Below are 21,024 nucleotides of genomic sequence, written 5' to 3' on the forward strand. Positions count from 1 at the left end.
CAACAAACTTGGGCAAAAATATTTAAAGTATATCTTTGCTTACTCCAAGGTACTTATTACCAGCAAAAATTATGAAACAGTAATATTTATGAATTACCCACAGCCAAACCATTGGTTGCCATTATAACATGCAGTATAAGGCAAACCAAATTTCTAACGCTTCTTTTAAATGAATTAAATTTTAGAGAGATCGGATATATATATATATATATATATATATATATATATATATATATATATATATATATAATACAGTTGAAACACATTTTACATTTTGATTATTTTAACCTTTATTCCAAATATTATGCATCAGAACTAAATTTCATGTTCCACTATTATCTCAACTATTATTATTTCCTTTTCAATTATTTACTTTAAAACCTTTATAAAGGTAACTTTTTCAGAGTGAGAAAATCTTTTAAAAAGTTTTCAAAATGTATCAAATATAATGTATCCAACATGGGTCAAGTTGATACTCAAATAAATAAGCTATTAAGCTAACGTGATAAGCAACGAAATGAAGTTCTTCAAAGCTGCTTTCAAGGAAGAATTTCACTAAATGTTTGTAACTTTAATCTAGACAGTATAAGCGTAAATCTGATTGGTAGTTAATAGAAGCGAAAGTGCGGCTATCTTCTCCGCAGTCTACACATTTATAAAATAGTTATAGTAGGCAAAATCTCTTTTACTCTTAGGAATTAATTGTAATAGATTTTGACATTCAGGCATGGATTAAAGACAACAATATACTAGTAATAAAGTTAATGTTCTATTATTTGTCCATGTTAAATATCAACATTCAGTTTCAAGCCTCTTTTGTACTTTTCAATTTATACCTATATATCAAAGTGTCACTTTCGATTCCAAATGTTTTTGCTGCTTTTAATACGTATAATATGACATTCCCGATTTCGGCGTACGCCCTCTCAAATATTTAAAGAGACACTTTCTTCCTTTAGGCTTTTCTGATGATACCTAGGCATTTCTGAAACAAAAAAACGAAACGCTTAAAAACTAGTGAAATAAATGGTAGCACCGTATCATACCGACCCAAACAGAACTATTTCATTAACTCAAAAAAAAAAAAAAAAAAAACACGTGCTGATGAGTGCACAAGACTTTCTTTTACGCCAATTTAATGATAATAGGAGCAAAGATGGTCTTTGATGGTAGTACCTTGGAGTAAGCAAAGAAACAATTTAAATATTTTTGCCCAAGTTTGTTGCGAAGTGAAGCAAAAAAAAAAAACGATTTATACAGATTAATTTTCCCCATATTGGACTTTTTAATTTTATTCAATGGTTAACTCCCTAAATATCGCCAATAATGGTCAAAACGGAACCAAATTTAAAAGAAACCACCAAATTTGTAGCTAAGTTGGCGGAAAAACTTAACGACCAAAAGCTTGGCTATATGTTGCCAAGTGTTTGCCAAATTATAACACCACTTGAGTTTGCATTGATATTAATGATTTCACTCAAAAAAGGTGTAAAAGACCCCATTAGGAGCATCCGAATGCAACCAAAAGGGGAGGTCACACATACTTACATACAGACGTCACGAGAAATTCGTTGTAATTAATTCGGGGATCGTCAAAATAGATATTTCTGGTGTCTATACATTTTTAGGCATATATCCAAGTGCGTACGTGTTCAAAAAAACTCAACATTCATTCGGGGGCGATTGGAATGGAAATTAAGGCCTATTTTTGGGTCAAAATGTTTTCGCGAATACAATACTTCCTTTACTTCGTAAAAGGAAGTAAAAAGAAGGTGGGAGTACAGGCTAATTTAATTAGTTAAACCCTTGTTCTCATATTTTATAAGTACCGAAATATTTTGATATATGTGATATATTTACTTACAACTCCTTCAAGACAGCTAAAATATAACCATTAAAATTTATTTTTGTGTTTAAAAGAAGAAAAACAATTTCCTTATGAATAGCTTTCAAACCAAAAAAGACCTAAATTGCATGTATGTCAAAAGTAAGTATAAGCCGGTAGCTTCTTGAGAATACTCTCTTCGCTGAACATGCTCACTCGAAAAATTAAAGCGATTGTATCACATTGACATTCTTTAAACACTGTATACCGTAACATTGTTGTACGTTCTGTCCTCCTTGCACTTTAAATGAAACAAAATTGGACGTTTTAAATCGCAGATATCCCAAATTTTCGCGCGGACTTAGCTTTTTCAGTTTTTTGTTTTAAGATTCCGAGTTGCTTGTTCATATTTAGGCTAAGCTAGAGTCCCAGCAAATTAATGAATGTCCCAGCGATTAAAATATTTTGATAGCGATTTTGGCCCTAAAAAGGGCCTTTGTTCGATAGAAAAATCAGACTCTGCATCCATTAATAATTAAGATGCAAAGCTCAATCTTTACTGAGGATTAAAAACTAAATCAGAGAAAGCTTTGTGATATCTAAATTTTATCTGTTACCATCTCATATTTTTTGACGAATTTAAAATATTCAATATATTAATTCAAGCAAGATTTTTGAAATTAACAAAGTCCGGCGTAAGCGCATTTGAAATGGCAAATTTGTGATATCCGCGATTTAACGTCGCATAAAAAATGGGCATTTTAATCAGAATATTTTATATAACAGTACCAAAAATAAATGTAAAAAAATGGAATGAAAATAATGTGAAAGTAATAAAATAAGATAAAAAATGGTGCAACTGTCAAATCCATTGGGTATTTTTTTAGACATTTGAGGTCAAAGTAATTGATGGTAATCGTAATATGAAAAGGAGCCTCGGAACTAATTTTTGCATAATTTGTATTTTCTACTGTGCTATATTCCTAATGAATTTCATGTTGTCTGTGTTGAACAATCTGTATATACATAGAAATGGACGTATGCTTGTGTGTGTCGTATGTTAGATGTGCAAATCCATACTTTACGTCGGATATGTGTCAAATTTAACTTTTGCTGCTAAGAAATACCACCATATACGTTGACGGAAATGAATTTTACTCTTTTTTTTCTTTATTTAATTTAAGTATGATTGTTGGACAAGCGTCACTTGGCACAACTTTTAATTTTACCGTAGACCATGCAACACCGGGAAACGCAGCTAGTACTTAAATAAGCAAGGGACGTTTTCTCTTTTTTTCTATCAAGACTGCCAAAAAACAGGAACAATTGAGGCTATTAGAAGCAAAGGAATGTAAGTACCAAAATTAAATATTTAAAGACACCAGTACAAATGGAAGGTGAACCTCTTCTCTTGTTTGCAGCCGGAGATAGTACCAGCAGTCCTGAGGTGCTGTTATTCAGCATGATTAGGAAAAAAAATCAATGAAAGCCTACCTAGGACCGCAACTTTGAACTCATTTTCATCAAAATTTGAATATGTCCACTTACATCCCTTTCCTTCTCGAGGCCTGAATTTAGCTATGAGTTTAGTTTGTAAAAAAGTAAAGGAGTAACCTCATCAAACTATTTTATCAAGATAATAAAAATTTACTGTATGAGAACGCCTAACAGTATCATAAAGTATTTAAAACCAAACCAAATGAATAAAAAAAAGACAATTTTTTTGTTTACTAAAGATATCATCGAAATCGTTAAAATATATTAATTGTAGCAAATTCCATTTACGGTGAAATAATGAACTAACAATGAAAAATATAAAGCATGTAGTTTAATTTTGGAAAACAGAGTTATGTTTCGATGCAAATCAGAAAACAAATCTTCATTTCAAAAATAGTTAACTTTCCTTATGTTTCATGATTAAAAGGAACAGTATTACGCATCAAAAATAAATAAAAAAAACTTATTTTTAATATTTTCGCTAATAAAATATCTACAGTATCAGACTTTGTCATTATTGGTTGCAATAAAAATAACTTACTGAAACAGAAAAAGCCATTATTTTTTATCAACTTACTTGTTCATGAATGCAAAAAGCAATCTGCTTTGCGAAAAACTGCTGACATTTATTAATGCTAATTTCATTTTCCATTAGTAAAGATAAACATTTAGTTGACTTAAAAAATGTGCTGAAGACCCGCTTTCTGGTTTACATCCAAGAATATAAATGTTAAATTGTAGATCATTACTTATAATTTGTATTTATTCCAAAAAGATAACATGTTTTCCATTAACATAAGAATATCAGCAGTAAATGTTTTTTCTCTTTTTTTTTTCTTTCTTTTTTTATTGTAGAATGGAAAGTTTCCAACTGTTATCAAAAATTAGAAGAAAAAAAAACAATAAAACCAGTACGTAATAGTTTTAGTATGTTAAATTATTAATACATTAATAATATGTGAGCATTAGTGAGCTTAGATTTTATTCAATATAATTAAATATTCATATTAACTTATATTCATGTGCTGGCCTCGTTCATAAAAAAAATCTGTTTTTTCTTTTCAGGACAAAGTGGGAAGTGGATGTTTCTTCGTACAATATTTGATAATTCTACAAATTATGGTATACGCTATACGCGTTTTCTATTCCTACGAAAGGTAATGCATTTTAATTTTTGCGTCAATGTCTTTAAAGTAGTTCTTTATGTACAAAATACAGTCGAAGTTGCTTATAAGGTTCGATTTTAAGATCTTAAGCCTTTTAAGGTTTTATAAGGTATTCAGCTCGTATTTTACGAGAAATCCGAATTACTTGATTAGTTAAACCCATAAGAGCATAACTTGTTTTAAAAATAAGCACGCTTAAATTAAGCAATACTTTTTGATTCATGAAATTTCTATTGAGATTCAGCTCAATTTATCCTTTCTTGGGAAATTCGATTAACATACCTAAGTCAACCTATTGCCAATTATGAGTAATAAATCCCAAAAACAGTTGACGACGTCACTTTAATTTATTGAGTAGAGAAGCATTTGAAAAATACAGCTTTGCCGACGTTATCACTTCCGATGTACTTATTTCCATGGATTTTTTTAGCTCTAGTTCAAGTTGAATCATATTGAAAAAAAGTAAAAGAGACGGCGACAAAGACAAACGTGAAGAATTTCAAGCAAAACTACCGTCATTATACTCAAATACCCAGATACCTCCATCTGGTGGGTTCTGGGTGTCAAAATAATAAGTGCCGTTGACATTTGTATCTTAATGGTGGCCATGAAAGACCAGATGCCAAATCGGGGGATCGCACTAGATCAGCAAAATGTGCAAAATGCCAAATAAACCCCAGTAGAATGATTAAGGTATTCCCGAATATATTTTTCATAAAGTATTTTTGAATCCAGGGTGTTAATAAGGGTGATTTTTAGGCAATGAATGTTTTTCGAAAAAAAATTAACTCTCGAAAGAGACAATAGGACGGTTCAAAGTAAATTAACCAACTTCTTTAATGCCGTACAGAAATGTAAAAAAAAGAAAGAAAGAAAACTATCAGAGCAACTATGCTTGAATTTGTATGTTTTGGCACACAAAAATTGTTTTTTACGAACACTCGGTTGTAACAAGCAAATATCGTAGCTCCATCGCTTTCGTTATAAGCAAGGGGTACGAAACAGGGAACCCCGCTCTGCTATGCCATCTGGGGCTTCCAGAGAACTGACCTTTCGGCCGGGGCCCCCTTACCCGTAAGGGAACGAGATCTAAACCACTTACGACTCTAGACACCGTGGACCCAGGTACGAACCTGACTCCGGTGGTGCCCATTGCCTACTCACTGTCCCACTCGATAGCCATTGGGCAGATACAAATCTGCTCACACGCAAGTAAAGAGTGGTCGTTTTACATACGTGGATGCTACACCATCGTAAAACCCTCCCCATTTACCCGGGCTTGGGACCGGCATAGGGACGGGCCTGGTCCCCCAAAGACCAGACCCCACCTAATTCCTTTCATATTCAAAGCAGATCTTATATCTGCTGCTCAGTTAAAGCCTTTTTTGGCTGGAAATGTTCAGCAACACGGTATGTGTTTCAGTATAAAATCTAGCGAAAAAAAATTAGGAAAGCAGAAAGTGTAGCCCCTCTACAAGAGAAAGTTTATTCCATAACAAAATGCAGGCTCGTTAAAGTTGTAAAAGATATTTTTAGTTGCTTAAGGCACTAGGGCAGTAAGATACAATAAACCAAACATATATTTCAAGAATTATTGAAGATATTTGGCACATGTATAAAAAAATCGAAATCAACTTTTGTTTAAATACATGTTGCTTTCCATTGTTCTTTACATAGAAATCATCCTATTTCTTTGGAGGTCGGTACGTCGAAATCCGTGTTCCACTTTTCCTCCTCTCAGAAACATCCTATAAAACTTCTATTACTTTATATCTAAAACATATAATCTACTGTAGTTTAATATTTTATATTTCAATCCCCAGTCCCTGTTTCATATCTAGGATTACTTTATTGAAGTTTGACTTTTTTCTCCCCCACTGCAACCAAAAATGGATTTACTAAAGAAAAACCTTTTCAGAAATAGAAATTATTTTAAATCCATTTCACAAGAATAAAATCACTTTCTTAGAGGAATTTGAAAATAGCATTTCAAAGGGAAGTTGGTCTGAATTTAATTCTTTTATAAAAATGTTCCGTTTTTCTGATTAGAAACATAAAATTTAGATTAAAAAATTGCTACTGTTTAATTACGTAACCTTGATTTTAGTGTTTATTTCTCGCAAACTCTTTTTTGTTTTCAATTAAAAAAGAAGCTTTTTTTTTTCAAGGTTCATGAACTAACATTGTTTCAAATTTTTAACAAAAAGTTATCATAATGCTTTATGTGCAAAATTTGTTTAAATATGAGTTAAAATTAGTTTTTATTTTTCTTTTAAGATTCAAATGAGTTTAAGAAGAAATAACAGATTGATAACGACTCACCTCACTACTCTCAATAAAAGAAAAAAATATATTTCGGTGTCGCTCATTACTCGTCACTCAGGTGCGGATTTATAAATTTTGGGCCCCGTTGCAAAAAAACAGCAGGGCCTCTAACCACCTATTGGATTGCTACAGACCCCACACCCCACCCCCTCTGCTGAATTATGAATTTTTCTTTACGAGTGTTTGTTTTTAACTGCTTTAATATTTCTATCTATATTTTGCATTCATTTGTTTAAATCTTCTTATTTATTTATCATTGCTAGTAAGTTACTTCTATTAAGTAAGATTCGCAGTTATTTATATGTCATATGTGTTAATTCGAGTACAGATTCCTTTAATTTATTTACAAAAAAAAAAATGGTTTCTTGGTTTGTGGGCCCCTTAGTGCTGTGGGTTCCCCTGCACTGCGGGGCCTGCGGAGTGGCGTAGCTACACTTTCGGCCGCTCGGGGCGGTTCCTCAATTTGCCGCCGTTTTGATGAGAAATAGCTAATAATACATTAAAGAGTAAAAAGTATTTGAAGTACAATATAAGAACTTAATTAAGAAGAAAGGGAACTAATTATTATTATTATTAAAAAATTCAGTGCCCCACCAAAACTTTTCAAAAGTTAAGTAAAAATTCGCAATTTTAGTAACACAGGGGGGGGGGGAGATTTTTCAAGGAAATTTTCCGAAATTGAAGTGTTAAAAAAGCAATTTAGGATATCTTTGGATGCGTAAAGATATTGGGGAAGGTCCGGGAGCGCTGCTCGGAAAGAACTAGACTGAAAAACACAAATACGTTGGCTGTATTTAGTGGTATAAGGGTTTCCCACTGGATTCCCCCCCCCCGAAATATTTTCCATATTAAAACCTATTTTTTTGCTATCTTTGATGACGCTAAAGAGAGTAGAGAACTTTCGGAGAGCTCTCTGGAAATTTTTCGATGCCGAAGTTTCAAAAACGCAATCGTAGGCTATCTTTGGTAGGAGTTAGTCAGCGGCTGAATGTTTCTAAAAATGTTGGGAAATCAGATGGCTCTTTAAAAATGTTTTGAAAATGACGTCTTAAAAACGTGATTTTAACCGTTGTTTGACAAACAACGTTATGAGAGAGAGAGGTCAGATGGAGTTTCCCATCCGAAATCTTTCTGGAAAATGTTGTTCATCTTAATCATTGAGGGGGAAAAAGGCAGAAATTTCTCAAAACGAAATTTGGAGCCAGATTGTGACGTTCGGTGACTGCATGGACATTTGGAGCCTCTTTCTTAGAATTTTTCTGAAGTTGAAGTTTCAAAAACCCTTCCTTATGCGATTTTTGAAGACATCGGAGGAAAGGGGTTTTAAAGTTTAAAGGTTATGTCGTAAACACACATTTTTCACTACCTTTAATCACGTTACGGAAGGGTCAGGTCGGTCAGAATTCGACTGCCTTGATAAATTTGTTGATATTGAAGTTTTAAACGGAAATGTTTTGAGATATTGAAGGCCTCAAACTGCATTTTTAGGCTGTTTGGTAACGTTAAGAAATAGGAAAGTTCGATTGCTCTTCGCGAAAAATGTGACATTTATTGAGGCTTAAACAACGCAATTTTAAGCTGTCTTTATTTTTATTATATGGGAAGGGGTCAGTATTTGCCGGCCATGAAGCACATTTTAAAGCTATCTTTGGAAACGTTAGATTGGGAAAAGAGGTAGGAGGGGTTGAAAATAGAGCCCCTAAAAATGCTGTTTTAGACTATGTTTGGCTAAGTTAAGAGACAAAGGGCAAGTAGGTGGTTCTCCTCCAGAAATTTTCAAAATTGAAATCTTGAAAAATGCATTTGAAGCTTTGTGACAGTTGGAAGGAACGTTAAGGTCGTGGTTCCGCCATGGAAATTTTAATAATTTGAAGCTTTAGAAACACAGTTTTAGGGTCTCTTTGATTTCTCATCTTGTTGTCACTATCCTTTAAAAAAATTGTGTTTTTTTAATAAGGTAATTTCCAAGGAACTTTCTTTAAATTAAATGGTAGATTCATCAAAAACGAAAATTTATGAAATTTATTGCTTCATCCCCTATAGTAAACCTTTACGGTGAAAAAAATAACCTTACGTCCTTTGAGTTTACACTGCAGCTCCCCTCAGTCTGAAGATCAAGGAGAAGGGAGGGAAAAAACAAAGAATCGTGCTGATGTCCACAAGAAAAACATGCGTTTTGTATTAGAGAAATTTCACTATCATAGTCGTACCAAAACTTTACAATTCAAACATTTTTTTTTTTTTTTTTGCCTCTAGTAATAGATAAAAGTGATTTCCTTATTGGAGAAATACATTGAATTTTTCGCTTCAAATGTGTGAAATTACCGCTCTTAAATAAGTGCCGCCCGGGGCGGACCGCCCCCTCCGCCCCTTCCCCCCCCCCCCCCCCCCCCCCAGCTACGTCACAAGGTCTGTGGTCACGTAGATCCAAGCTTGTCATCTCTGAATCATCCGAAATATTTAAAAAAATGTTACTTAATACGTTTCTTCAGGGAACAACGTAAACTATTCTGTTTTCATTGTCTTTTTTAATTAAAAAAAACAGGTATTTTGAAAACTAAGACCTGTAAAGACAGATAAATTAGTTGTAGGAAACAAACTCGAAGTTGGCACGTAGAAAAACCTATTAACGGAGAAAATGTTTTTGTTATATTTTTATTTCAGATGAAATATTGATGGGTTGAGAAACACTTTTTTTTTTTAAATTGTCTGCAGTGAATCCTTGTTAATGGTTCATTTTTTCAAAAAAAAAAGCATAGAAAATCTCATATAATATTCGTCAAATGTTAGTTTAGTATGAAGTAGCTATAGAAATAACCATATATTAACTTTGGCGTTAAACAAAATATCTAAAATATACTTTTCTAACGAATTTATATTACTCTTCTCTTGAACATTAAATTCAACAATGGGATCGTTTCCAAAATTTTAAAAGTTTTTTTTTTTTTTGAAAGAACATGCTAAAAACGTAGAATCTGACCATTTTTTAAATAATTTGTTAAAGCTTAAGTATTTTTAAAAAAATACTTAAATCGGTGTGCTTTCATTGTTTATGATTCCGACGATGACATCTCAAATGTTGAAATAACATTCAGTGTTGCCATTCACAGAGCAAAGTATTTAATTCGCATATTTACTCACGTGTATTGGCAAGGATATAGTTGAAAGCAAGCGTAGAGCACAATGTTTAATTCGCTTCTTGATTGTTATAACGTGTAAACACGGTGGAAAGATGCGCCAAAGAGCATCATTTGAGACGTCATCAAGACCACGCCTTGTTTGAAAAATCGGACGATTTAAAAAATTTATTAAAAAATTACTGTTGGGAAAATGAAAGTATTTTTTGGGTCCATGTTATTATTATTTATTTATTTATTTTTTTTTTTTTGCTTATTCTGTCAATTTCAGTGACTAAAAGTACTACTTTTGACTAAAGGAAACAACCCCATTGAAAAAGTTGATTTTTAAACTAGGTTCTAGTTGTCACATTTGTAAATATGTCAAACCATCCATTGAAATTAAACTTGATTTTTTAGGCATTGATAAAGCAGTTTGTTATATCAATAAAGTTATCCGTTGAAAAATATTTTCAATTTAAGCAGTAAGCATACATTGTAACGTTATTTTGGAAAACTAACGATTTACAGGTGATTTTTTGTGCTATTGAAAAGAAGAATGCAGGAAACATAAGTTAAGTATTAGCATATTGCTCACCGCAAAAGTAAGTCACATCTCAAAAGTTTGAAGAAAAAAAAAGAAGTAATACTTATCAATTTCAATTCTAAATTTAATTTTATTTCTTTCGACACAAAACCCGCACGTACACACACACACACACACACACACATATATATATATATATATATATATATATATATATATATATATATATATATATATATATATATATATATATATATATATATATATATATATAGTGATGTGACGGATCGTTAAAAAAGTAGATCCGCGGATACGGATCTCAATTTTTTTTTACACAATTCAACTATCCAAGTGTAAAATTTGTTACGGAAGGTATTCCTATCAGAATAATAACAGTTTCTTCAAAAAATGTCATCTACGGCGAAAATATAAGCAAGACTATAATTTACTCTTTAAAGAAATCTCCATTAAGATTGAGGGAGAGTTGGGAGAAACAGGTCAGCGCTGCATTAATGCTTTTATAGAATGTCAAAAATTATTTCTAGCTTGCTCGGTAGATGCAGGATACAGTAGCAAGAGTGTAAAGCTGCTACTGGGCAGGCTAGAAACAATTTTTAGCATTTTATTTCAGCATAAATGCAGCGCTGTTCCATTCCACCCAACTTTCTCCTCCCGACGGAATAACAGAGCCGGTAACACTTTTACAAACAGTAAATAGAAAATTTAGTCTCACTTTTTTTGAAGGGTGCGGAGAAAAACCAAAGTAAGGAATAACAGAAACCCCAAATCAATAACAAAGACTAATATCAGACTAAGAATAAAATTCAAAAAAAAAACATGTCCCAGAGAGCCGACCTCATAATAAGATGGATTTCACGGGTCAGAAAACACTTTGTTAACAAATATGAACTGATAGCGGTTAGAAATTTTAAATCATTGAGCTTTTTCTCCTTATCTTCCGACTATAAAATCGCTATCAATCAGGCGTATAAAGTTGAATTGTATTTAAAATTTACTGAACAAGATTATAACTCCAACTATACAGTGACTCCCAAAAGTGTTCGTACACCTTGAAATTTTGTAGTAAAACCAAAATAACGCAAAAATGAATTCGAATATGAAGTCCAATTTTTTTCCACACCAATCCTATGCCATTTTTAATAAAACCCAGTAGTTTTTTTTTCAAAATATTACCAGATTTTATTTTTCAAATTTGTTAAAAAACAAAGAGACAGAGAAGATATACGCCACAAAAGTCATCGTACACTGAAATATTTTCCAATAAATTCATAATTAAAATTATCATATGTGGTTTTTTTTATTATTTTTGCATTGTAAAGATACTATAAAGTCATTTGCCTTTAATTTTTTGTGTATTTATTCCCTAATATTCTGCTTATAATTTTAAAATGGCAGGTATGCGTAGAAAACAAAAAACACGATTGGAAATTTGATTTTTTCCCTCACAGTAGCGGTAAATTGGTTTGAAATGTCTCTAAATTGGTTAATTTATATCATTCTATAGTGAAGTGCTTGATAAAATGCTTTTAAGATAGAAATCGGATCGAAAACAAGGTAAGAAAAGTTCAACTGGAAAAGTTAACAAAGCGTGATCAGAGGTTTGCAGTTAAAAAAAAAACATGAAAAATACACAGTTCAGAACAGAAAAAGTTTCTGCAGAATTGAATGAAACATTTTACGTTTAATTTTTACCTAAAATTGTTCGCCAAGGTTTCTGATTAGCTGGATTAAATGAGACCTCTTCCCGCAGAAATATTCTTGTTCGTGCGAAAAACAGTAAGCTTACGCTTTCCGTCGTAAAATCAATGATAAATAAACTCAAAACGTTTTCGAACAACGTCTTACTTATAGATGAAAATAAATTCAACATTTTGGGTTAAATTGTTGTATAATTGTAAATGGAAGAAAAAAAATGAGGAATTTAATCTTAAGAACTTAGTTGGATCAGTTAATCAGGACGGTGAAGTTGTTCTTGTGTGAGGGTGTATCTCAGTATCAGGACTTGGAAATTTGGAATTTTTAGGCGAAATAATGAATTATGCTGTTCATTTAAATATTTAAAAAAACAATTTTAAACTATTAGCCCAAAATTTTTTAATCGGAAACAACTTTGTTTTTTATCAAGATAACGATAAGAAGCACACGTTCGCTTTGGTGCCTCAAAATTTGTCCTTAAGCTTAGAAATATCTCCTCAATCGCCAAATTTAAACTAAATGGAACATATTTGGAGATATCTGGTGGCTAGATTACGAAAATACACCATTGAAACGAAAAGCGAACTAGAAACAGTAAGACTCGTAGTGCGGCTGAACACTTACTCAGAAATTGCGCAAAAAAGAAAGAAAAAACAATGAAATCTATTCCCAGATGTTTAAAAGCTGTTGTTGTTACTGCATGATATTCTACTAAATAATAACTTACTAAAAGATTAGATTATTTACTAATTTTTTGACGTTTTTTCAAAGTGTACGAAGACTTTTGTGAGATAAAATTTCCGGCACTTTTTGGTTTTTGATTTTTTAAAAATTAAGTTAAAATGTTTTATTAAAAATTTTCATGTAGTTTTGTTAAAAATAGATCATAGATCTTATAATAAAATACCTATTCGTAAATATTAATTCTAACCAATCGATAACGGCATATTTCATTGAAAGTCGTAGGTGTACGAACACTTTTGGGAGCCACTGTATACAACTTGGAAGTTCCAAATAAATATCAAGCGTAGAAAACTTCGTTCTTTCAATTTTTAAGTTTTTACTACCATAATTCTGAAAAACGCTAAGTCGGTTTTTATTAATATCTCCGGTTATTAAAGTTCCACAAAAACGAGGCCAAGCTAAGAACACTTTCGGTCAAGTCACCTTTTGAACGAAAAAAGAACTATCAAAAACAGTTTGTCTGTTTAGGAACTACGATGCCTCAAATAGACACACAGATATACTTAAAAAATTTATTACCCTTTCCTTTTTGTGACGGCGGGTACAAATTGGCTTCTGAATAATACCTTTTAATTTAAATAAGGAATAAAACCTAATTAGTACGGAATTTTAGTCTTTTATCCAAATATTTGAGAATTTTTAGAATGGAAAAGATCCGTTTAAGATCCGTCAGAAAAGTAATGGATACGGATACAGATCTTTATTGTTCCCTCGGATATCCGCGGATACGGATACGGATATCCGGAACATATATATATATATATATATATATATATATATATATATAATTTAAAAGAAAAGATTTCATACTAAGTATACATAAGCTATAAAATTAAACTTCAAAAATCTGCCAGTAAACAAATTATAAATCTGTTTCGTGGACTGTAGTATTCGAGAATCAATCAGTCAAAAGTAGTATTGCATAAAACCTTGTTTCTCTCCAATGCTTTCTTTTTTTATTTACTATTATAGCCACCAGTGAGCGATATTACTTCAATGGTCCTTCAGACATGGCGATTTTTGTGATATGAAAGCAATAGTATCTTCGTATAAATTCCTAACTTCTCCCGTTTATTTAAATTACACTGACTCAGCTTATTTCTTCCCATACTGATGTAAACATCAGTTAAATTTCAAACTCCAAATAAATATTTAATTTTTCTTATCCCCAAAACTTAAATGAATATAGTTTTACAAATTCACAAACATCAATTTCGCGTTTAATACTTCTCATGCAATTTAGCCATTACTTTACGTAAAATTGGCCAAAGCATTTTAATATACCCAGAAAGCAATTTCAAGAGCAGTATTAGTTTTCGTTAAAAAATAACAATGAAGAATCGGGGAGTAGTTAAAAGATTTAGATTACAGAAAATAACTATTACCAACTAAAATGGAATTACAATATCATTCACAATATTGTAAAAAAAAAGTTATACAATAAATACATACATATGAAATCATAAATAATTTCTTTTGTTGGCAAAACCTGCTGCGGCACACAAAATCTTCTTTAAAATGATTGATAAAGTAAGTTGTGCAAATTCTTACGCAAAACAAAGCCAAATGTGCTTTTAGTGGATCTAACTAAAGTCTTGCAATTGCTTGAGTAAAAAAAACGTATGTAGGTGTTTAAATGAAATAAAATGGAAAATTACTTTTATTGTCAACTCAAAAGCATAGTAATGTTCTTTTAAAGAATGAATTCCAAGCATTTTATTGTATTGTTGTATTAGAATATATTTCTATGCATTTTCATTTGAATAGAAGGAAGATTGATGCATACTGGATATAATCATACACACAGAAAAGTGTGTAGATATTTTCTAATTCAAGCACCAAAAATGATAAACGTTTTAACAGATTTATAAAGTTTAAGAAAAAAAATACCATCAGACATTTTATACATCGGGCTGAGTTTTATGAAACTGTTTTTTTACGTTAATCAGAAGGTTTGTTGTTTTCTATCAATTGCAACGAAACTACGAAACCACGTCCCGGATAGATAAATTTTCCCTTCCATATGAGTTTTAGAGTGAACTTTTACGAATAATGGAAAGTTTCTCAGTTCTAAAAAAATATTTCTACTTAAAACTGATTTATCGTACTTCTGACTAAACTTCTGTGAAAACTAACATCAGCAATTATCATCAGCACCAGCAGTATCACTGCTTTAAACTACAGAAGTCTTGAAAGAATAATTCTGCGGAAGCGAAGTTGCTTGGTGAGAAAATGTCATGCGTTTGCTGCTCCAGCTGTCAAGGATTTTAAAGTTATTTGTCCTCAGATATCAAACGGAAAAATAATTTTTAAGGAAATAACATTGCTTTCGAAGCAAATGTATCGTTTTATTTTTTTTCAGCGCACTTTCAACAAAACCAAATGCATCCATGGCCATAATGTATTTCGCAGTTCCAAAACATTGAAAACTAGATTCTAATATTCTAACGAAGACATATGGACTGCAAGAAAGTTTTTCACATTTGAGCATTTGAGAAAAAAACGCAAACAAATACTTTTAAGTCTGTTTAGCGTAATCACGGATTTGTTATTTTGAACGCTAAAGATGTGATTAACGTGCCGGATTTTGTACTTAGATTTATTCAATCTTTCCCATGAACACTGTGTACATTAAAGTTTGTGATCACATGTATACGAAGCATATGAACACATAAAACAATGTTTCTCAAGGATGTTTATAAATTTCATTTCGTCTTCAATTCAGACCACCTTCTATTAATCAACACCTTCTAAAATTTCTAAAATAACACTGACTTTTATCTTGTTCCAATGCATTTGCAGAACGTTTCTGAAAATGGCTACATAAAACACTGAAAATGGCAGTTTTGTATAACTATCATTGATGCTTTGCAACAAATATTTGCGTTTTGCGACAAACCAGCTGCATCATGTCATAGACATCAATCAAAGTAATTCAGAAGTGCATATAATTGGAGGATATGAGGGAGAAGTTGTCAAACTTATACTTCAATACTTTGCTCCAAAGCACAAAATTCTAGTTCCTGAAGATAACGAATGGGGTAGAATAAATAAGAACGGAAGTTGGACTGGACTTATTGGAATGCTACAAAGAAATGAAGCAGATTTTGCCATTTCTAGTGTTTCGGTAACTGAAGAGAGATCTTTTGCGGTTGATTTCAGTGTTCCTTACGTTATTGAAAAATATCTTTTTGTCACTAGGGCGCCTGGAACACTTCCTAGATACATTTCCATACTTTCACCCTTTTCCAAAACGTTATGGATAATCATACTTTTAACTGTTTTAGCTATTTACATTGTAGTGCGTCTGTTCTTCATTAAAGAAGTTTCATTTTTCAAACTGTTTGAACTGCTTCAAATGAAAGCCACCAGATTAAAATTAGGAGAAAGTTACGGCATAAGTAAACGAGTTTTGTGTGCATCTATTTTATTTGCTTTGATTATATTGACTTTTTCATACGAAGGAGTCCTTTTAACCATGCTTGCAATACCGGAGAGTGAAACAGGAATTCGTTCAATTGCTGACCTTTCCAAAGCAGTGCAAACCAGGTCTTATAAATGCTATACTTTTCAAGGCCTATCTGTCATGGAAATGTTCAGCAACACGAAAGATATTTCTGTGCAAAATCTGGGAAAAGCAATCCAGGAAAATAAATGGTTTATTCCACATACCACGACTGAAGTTGGAAACAAAATATTCCACGAAAAAGCAGCAGTCATCTTCGTAGAAGAATGGTTTAAGCTCTTTCATTCTGAGAGCATTTTAATGTCGGATGATGTTTTTGATATCACCCCACTTAGCGTGGCAATGACGAAACGATTTCCTTGCGCTCAAAAGCTAAACCAAGTGGTTTATAGACTCATTGAATGTGGAATTTTTCAAAAATTCAAAACCCAATATTTTTTCGAGCATTCTGTTCGAAATGCTGATCGTGAGGCAAACATGAAATTGTCGTTGTCTATAATCGACTTCAAGGAAGTTTTCTTAGTTCTAGTTTGTGGTTACATCTCATCACTCGTTGTATTCATCTGCGAAATTACACAGAGCAAATTCAAGAAACTTGTTCTCCGAATGCTACCTTTGCGACACATCTTTAGAAAAGTTGGAGAATTGCAAGATATTCCATGAAATAAACTATTTTAACAGGTGTTCAAAAAATACAAAACTAACGTTATTATAAGCTGAAATTAATTGTTGCTATACCAGAAGGCAAGTGAAACAAAATTTGCTTTATCGCATATATTTTACTGTCACGTAGCATTTTGCTTCCACTTTAAGGTGTTTCTCCCTAATAAAATGCGTGCTTTCATGTGGGATAGATTAACTAAGACAAAAAATAAATTATTTTCCCAAACATTTTTTATAACATTGCTTCAAACTGCATAACTCACATTGAAAACAACTTCCAATTTACATCTGTTCTTCGAAATAATTGTAATGTTGATTCCACAAATTTGATAACTCTAATAACTTAGGTAAATCCAATCAGGAGAATTTTGCAGTTTTTTGATACACTTATAAAGGTTCGTTCGCTTTAGATGAACCTTTGACCTTCAAAACCCTGTGACATTTTAAAGCGATGATTAAATTAATATTATGCTTATAGTTATACTTTCTTGCTAAGTTAATAATCAACAGCTTATATAAATGTATGTATGTATGTAGTAAACAAATTGTAAAGCAAGGACGGTCGCCAAGTTGGCGACAAAACTTGGCGACCAAAAGACTGGCGATATATCGCGAAGTGTCCGACAAATTATAACACCACTTGAGTATACATCGAAATTCACAATGGTTTCCCCCCAAAAAGGGGCAAAAGACCCCCTTAGGAACATCCGAATGCAACCAAAAGAGAAGGTGCACAATTAGACCCCACTAGGAATGTACGTACCAAATTTCAACTTTCTAGGACCTATCGTTTTTGAGTTATGCGAGATACATACTCACATATATACGTACATACGGACGTCACGAGAAAATTCGTTGTAATTAACTCGGGGGTCGCGTCAAAGTGGATATTTCGGGTATCTGTACGTTCCTAGGCATATATTCACGTGTGGTCGAGTCGAAAAAAGAAACTCAATATTCATTTGGGGGTGAGAAAAATGGAAATTAAGGCCGATTTTTGAGTGAAATTTAATACAATACTTCCATTTTTTTTAAAGGAAGTAAAAAACTAAGTAAACATTTATGATTTTTCCCAAACCTATTTTTTTACGAGCAATCGATTATAATGAGCAAAAATTGCGGTTCCTTCGCACTTGTAAGCGAGTTTGACTAAAGCTCTGAATCGTAAAATATGTTGTGACACGCCCGCCATCTTAGGGCTAAACGATACTTAATTAATATGTCTGCTAAGGTGAAGTAGCGTGTTTTGCTTCTTAATTGTGGTTTCTTATTAAGTCCTTATTAATCCAAAATCAAGAAACAGAACTACCTAGGAGCAAAACACACTACTTCAATATAGTAGACATAAGCAAAAAGTGGCATTTAGCCCCAAGATGGTGGACGTGTCTAAGGTTTTATTCTGCGGTTCAAGGCTTTAAGTTCGACTGCCTAAACAATAACGAACCGACAGCAGTATGAAGTTACTGTTTTTAAATCAGTGAGGTTAAGGTCTTTAACAAGAAGTAATATCACAGCTATAAGGGGAAATTTCTTTCAGTTAAAAGTACTAATTTTGTTGCTGAAATTGGTACTGTAAGGAAAAAAAAGAAGAATAAATAAATAAATAAAATGAACCCAGAAAATACACTTTTATTTACACAACATTTAATTTATTTTTTTTTTTAAACTCTGATTTTTAAACTAAAATATTTCATCGTGTGGCGTTACAAGTGAGGAAAACCATCTTGAATCGGAGCGCGTGGTTGTCTTTTCTGGCAAGACATCACCTTTTAATGACATTTGAGGTGAAAACTTCTTTAGGCAGGTTGAGCATTTTTGAGGTGGGAAAAAAATATTCATTTGGCTACACCGTCAAATCACCTCACCGACATTTTGAATACAGTGCAAGCGCGGCTTCTCTCCGTCCCTGTACTATGCTGCTTTCGTTGGGATTTGCGGTCCTCAGTAGCGCTGTCAGCAGCGCGTGAGTCTTATAATCCGATTCCTGACTGAACGTGAATTTGATCCTCACCCGGATCAGTGCACTTCTCCTCCAGAAGAAAACATTTTTTCTTATATAATACTTTAAAGTGAAAACTCTTTAGACGCTTTGTGCATTTTTTGAGATGGGATAAACAATAATGTTTCTGACATCGGTGATGCATGTTTTTTCGTTGCCACTCTGCAAAGGACAGCTAATTGTAATGGTTGCTGTTTAAATTTCACCGTCTAAGTCTAGAAACGCAATACAAGACTTTTTAAATGATTTTTTTTTCTACAGACGCTTTTTCATTACTTTAAAACCTCATTAGGAAAAGTTTTCATGATTTGCCAATGGTGAGTGTGGATTTGAACATCAACTTTGCAGATGAGTAAAATCTATTATTAATTGAAATTTTAAATAAAGAATTTAATTCAACGATGTCCAATGATTGCAATCTTAGCACCAACGAGATATAAAACTACAATTGATGCAGTCTTTGCAAGATATTTAAAAGATTCGAATCAAGGTTTCTTACTTCCTATTTTAGTTACCATAAACATATAGCATCAGCTTTGGAATGTAATGATAATAATGATGATTATCAGGGAGTAAAAAAATCACGATATTTTTTTTAAAATTAAAAGAAATTTTAATTTTTTGATTAAAATAAGATTTTTTAAATTTAAATCTGATTTTTGATTTTTTTAAAAAAGCTTTAGAAACTTTTATAATTGATTAATTAATAATTTTAAATATTATTAAAGTCAAAACCGATGTTTTTAAAATTTGAAAACAATTTTAAATAACACGTCATCAAAACGTTTTCATATCATCATGCAAAACACTTTAATACAGCTTTATATGATTCAAATTAAACTTAAAATAGATTACATATAAATGCACATAGAAACAGGACAAACAAATCGGCATTTGACTTTTGTCTTTTCATCCATAAGCTCCTTTTTTTCTTTTTTCTTTTTCTTCCCCCGAAATAAACTCCGAATTATCTGACATGCCTTAAAATTCGAATTTTCCGGCATGCTGGTAAATCTTACGGCATTGTTTGGCTTGTCAACTAGGGGTAATACAGTAAATTGATTACGTGGAAAATTCAGTATGTGTATTGTTTAACATTTTTAACTGTAATATTATTCCTGAACAAAACAAACAGAGAATTTATTTTCAAATATTTTCTATATTTGCATCAATATTTACTTTATAAACGAACTAAAACATACCATACCAAAATGTATTTTCTTGAAGCTCAGATTGCTGATAAACGTGAAAACTAGACTGTAGCTGATGTTTGGAATTTACGAATGGTAACAGTTTAATTTTTATAACAACGGTTTATTTTAAGTTAAAATTAAACACAATCCACGCACACACACCGCACAAACACACCAAATTTATTTTGAAGTTTTAAATTTTCACTTCTGCCGTCTTTCCCATGACTGCCTGCTTTTTTCCCACCGCGAGCAGTTTATTTGCGGAGCAAGAACTGTTAGTTAAGTAAAATATTAATTTAGAGAAGTTTGGAAGTGTCCTAAAACTTTGTTCTCGCAACCGTAGCGATTTGCTCACTTATGACGTCAGCAGCGGAAATGAAAACAACGGCTAAATGTCATTTAAGATTTTTTTTCTTTTTAAGAGCGTAAATAAGCCTAAATTACGAAACAAAAAGCAACCTTACCCATGTTTTCGACCATGTTCTTTCAGAAAAAAAATATTTTAAAAAAGGGAAGCGACCCAATAAAGATAAATAAATCTGCACGTTTATTGGATCGACATACAAATGCAAATAGCTTTGCTCACAAAAGCATGAGCACGGACTCGATAAAAGTGAGTGCAAATGAAAAATTGTTTGTCATTAACCAATTAGTACTCCAACTTCCGTTCAGACTTTCTTTAAAGGTCATATTTACTGACAGCAATAGATTTTGTTTGAATGAGTCATATAGATTGCAGACCTATTGGGCATGGATATGAACATTTT

General features: G+C 32.2%; 1 protein-coding gene across 1 annotated transcript; it reads left to right on the plus strand.

Annotated features, from left to right (window-relative positions):
• Positions 1–15,799: 15,799 nt before the first annotated feature.
• On the plus strand, positions 15,800–17,065 carry LOC129224905 (glutamate receptor ionotropic, kainate 5-like). The gene has a single exon (XM_054859452.1). It carries the CDS (start codon positions 15,800–15,802, stop codon positions 17,063–17,065), a length of 1,266 nt encoding a protein of 421 aa, XP_054715427.1.
• Positions 17,066–21,024: the final 3,959 nt, after the last annotated feature.

This window comes from Uloborus diversus, chromosome 6 (genome assembly GCF_026930045.1).
Source record: "Uloborus diversus isolate 005 chromosome 6, Udiv.v.3.1, whole genome shotgun sequence".
NCBI lineage: Eukaryota > Metazoa > Arthropoda > Arachnida > Araneae > Uloboridae > Uloborus > Uloborus diversus.

Excerpts from the sequence above, each read along its gene's own strand:
- LOC129224905 (XM_054859452.1), top strand. The coding sequence starts at position 15,800 with ATGCTTTGCAACAAATATTTGCGTTTTGCGACAAACCAGCTGCATCAT.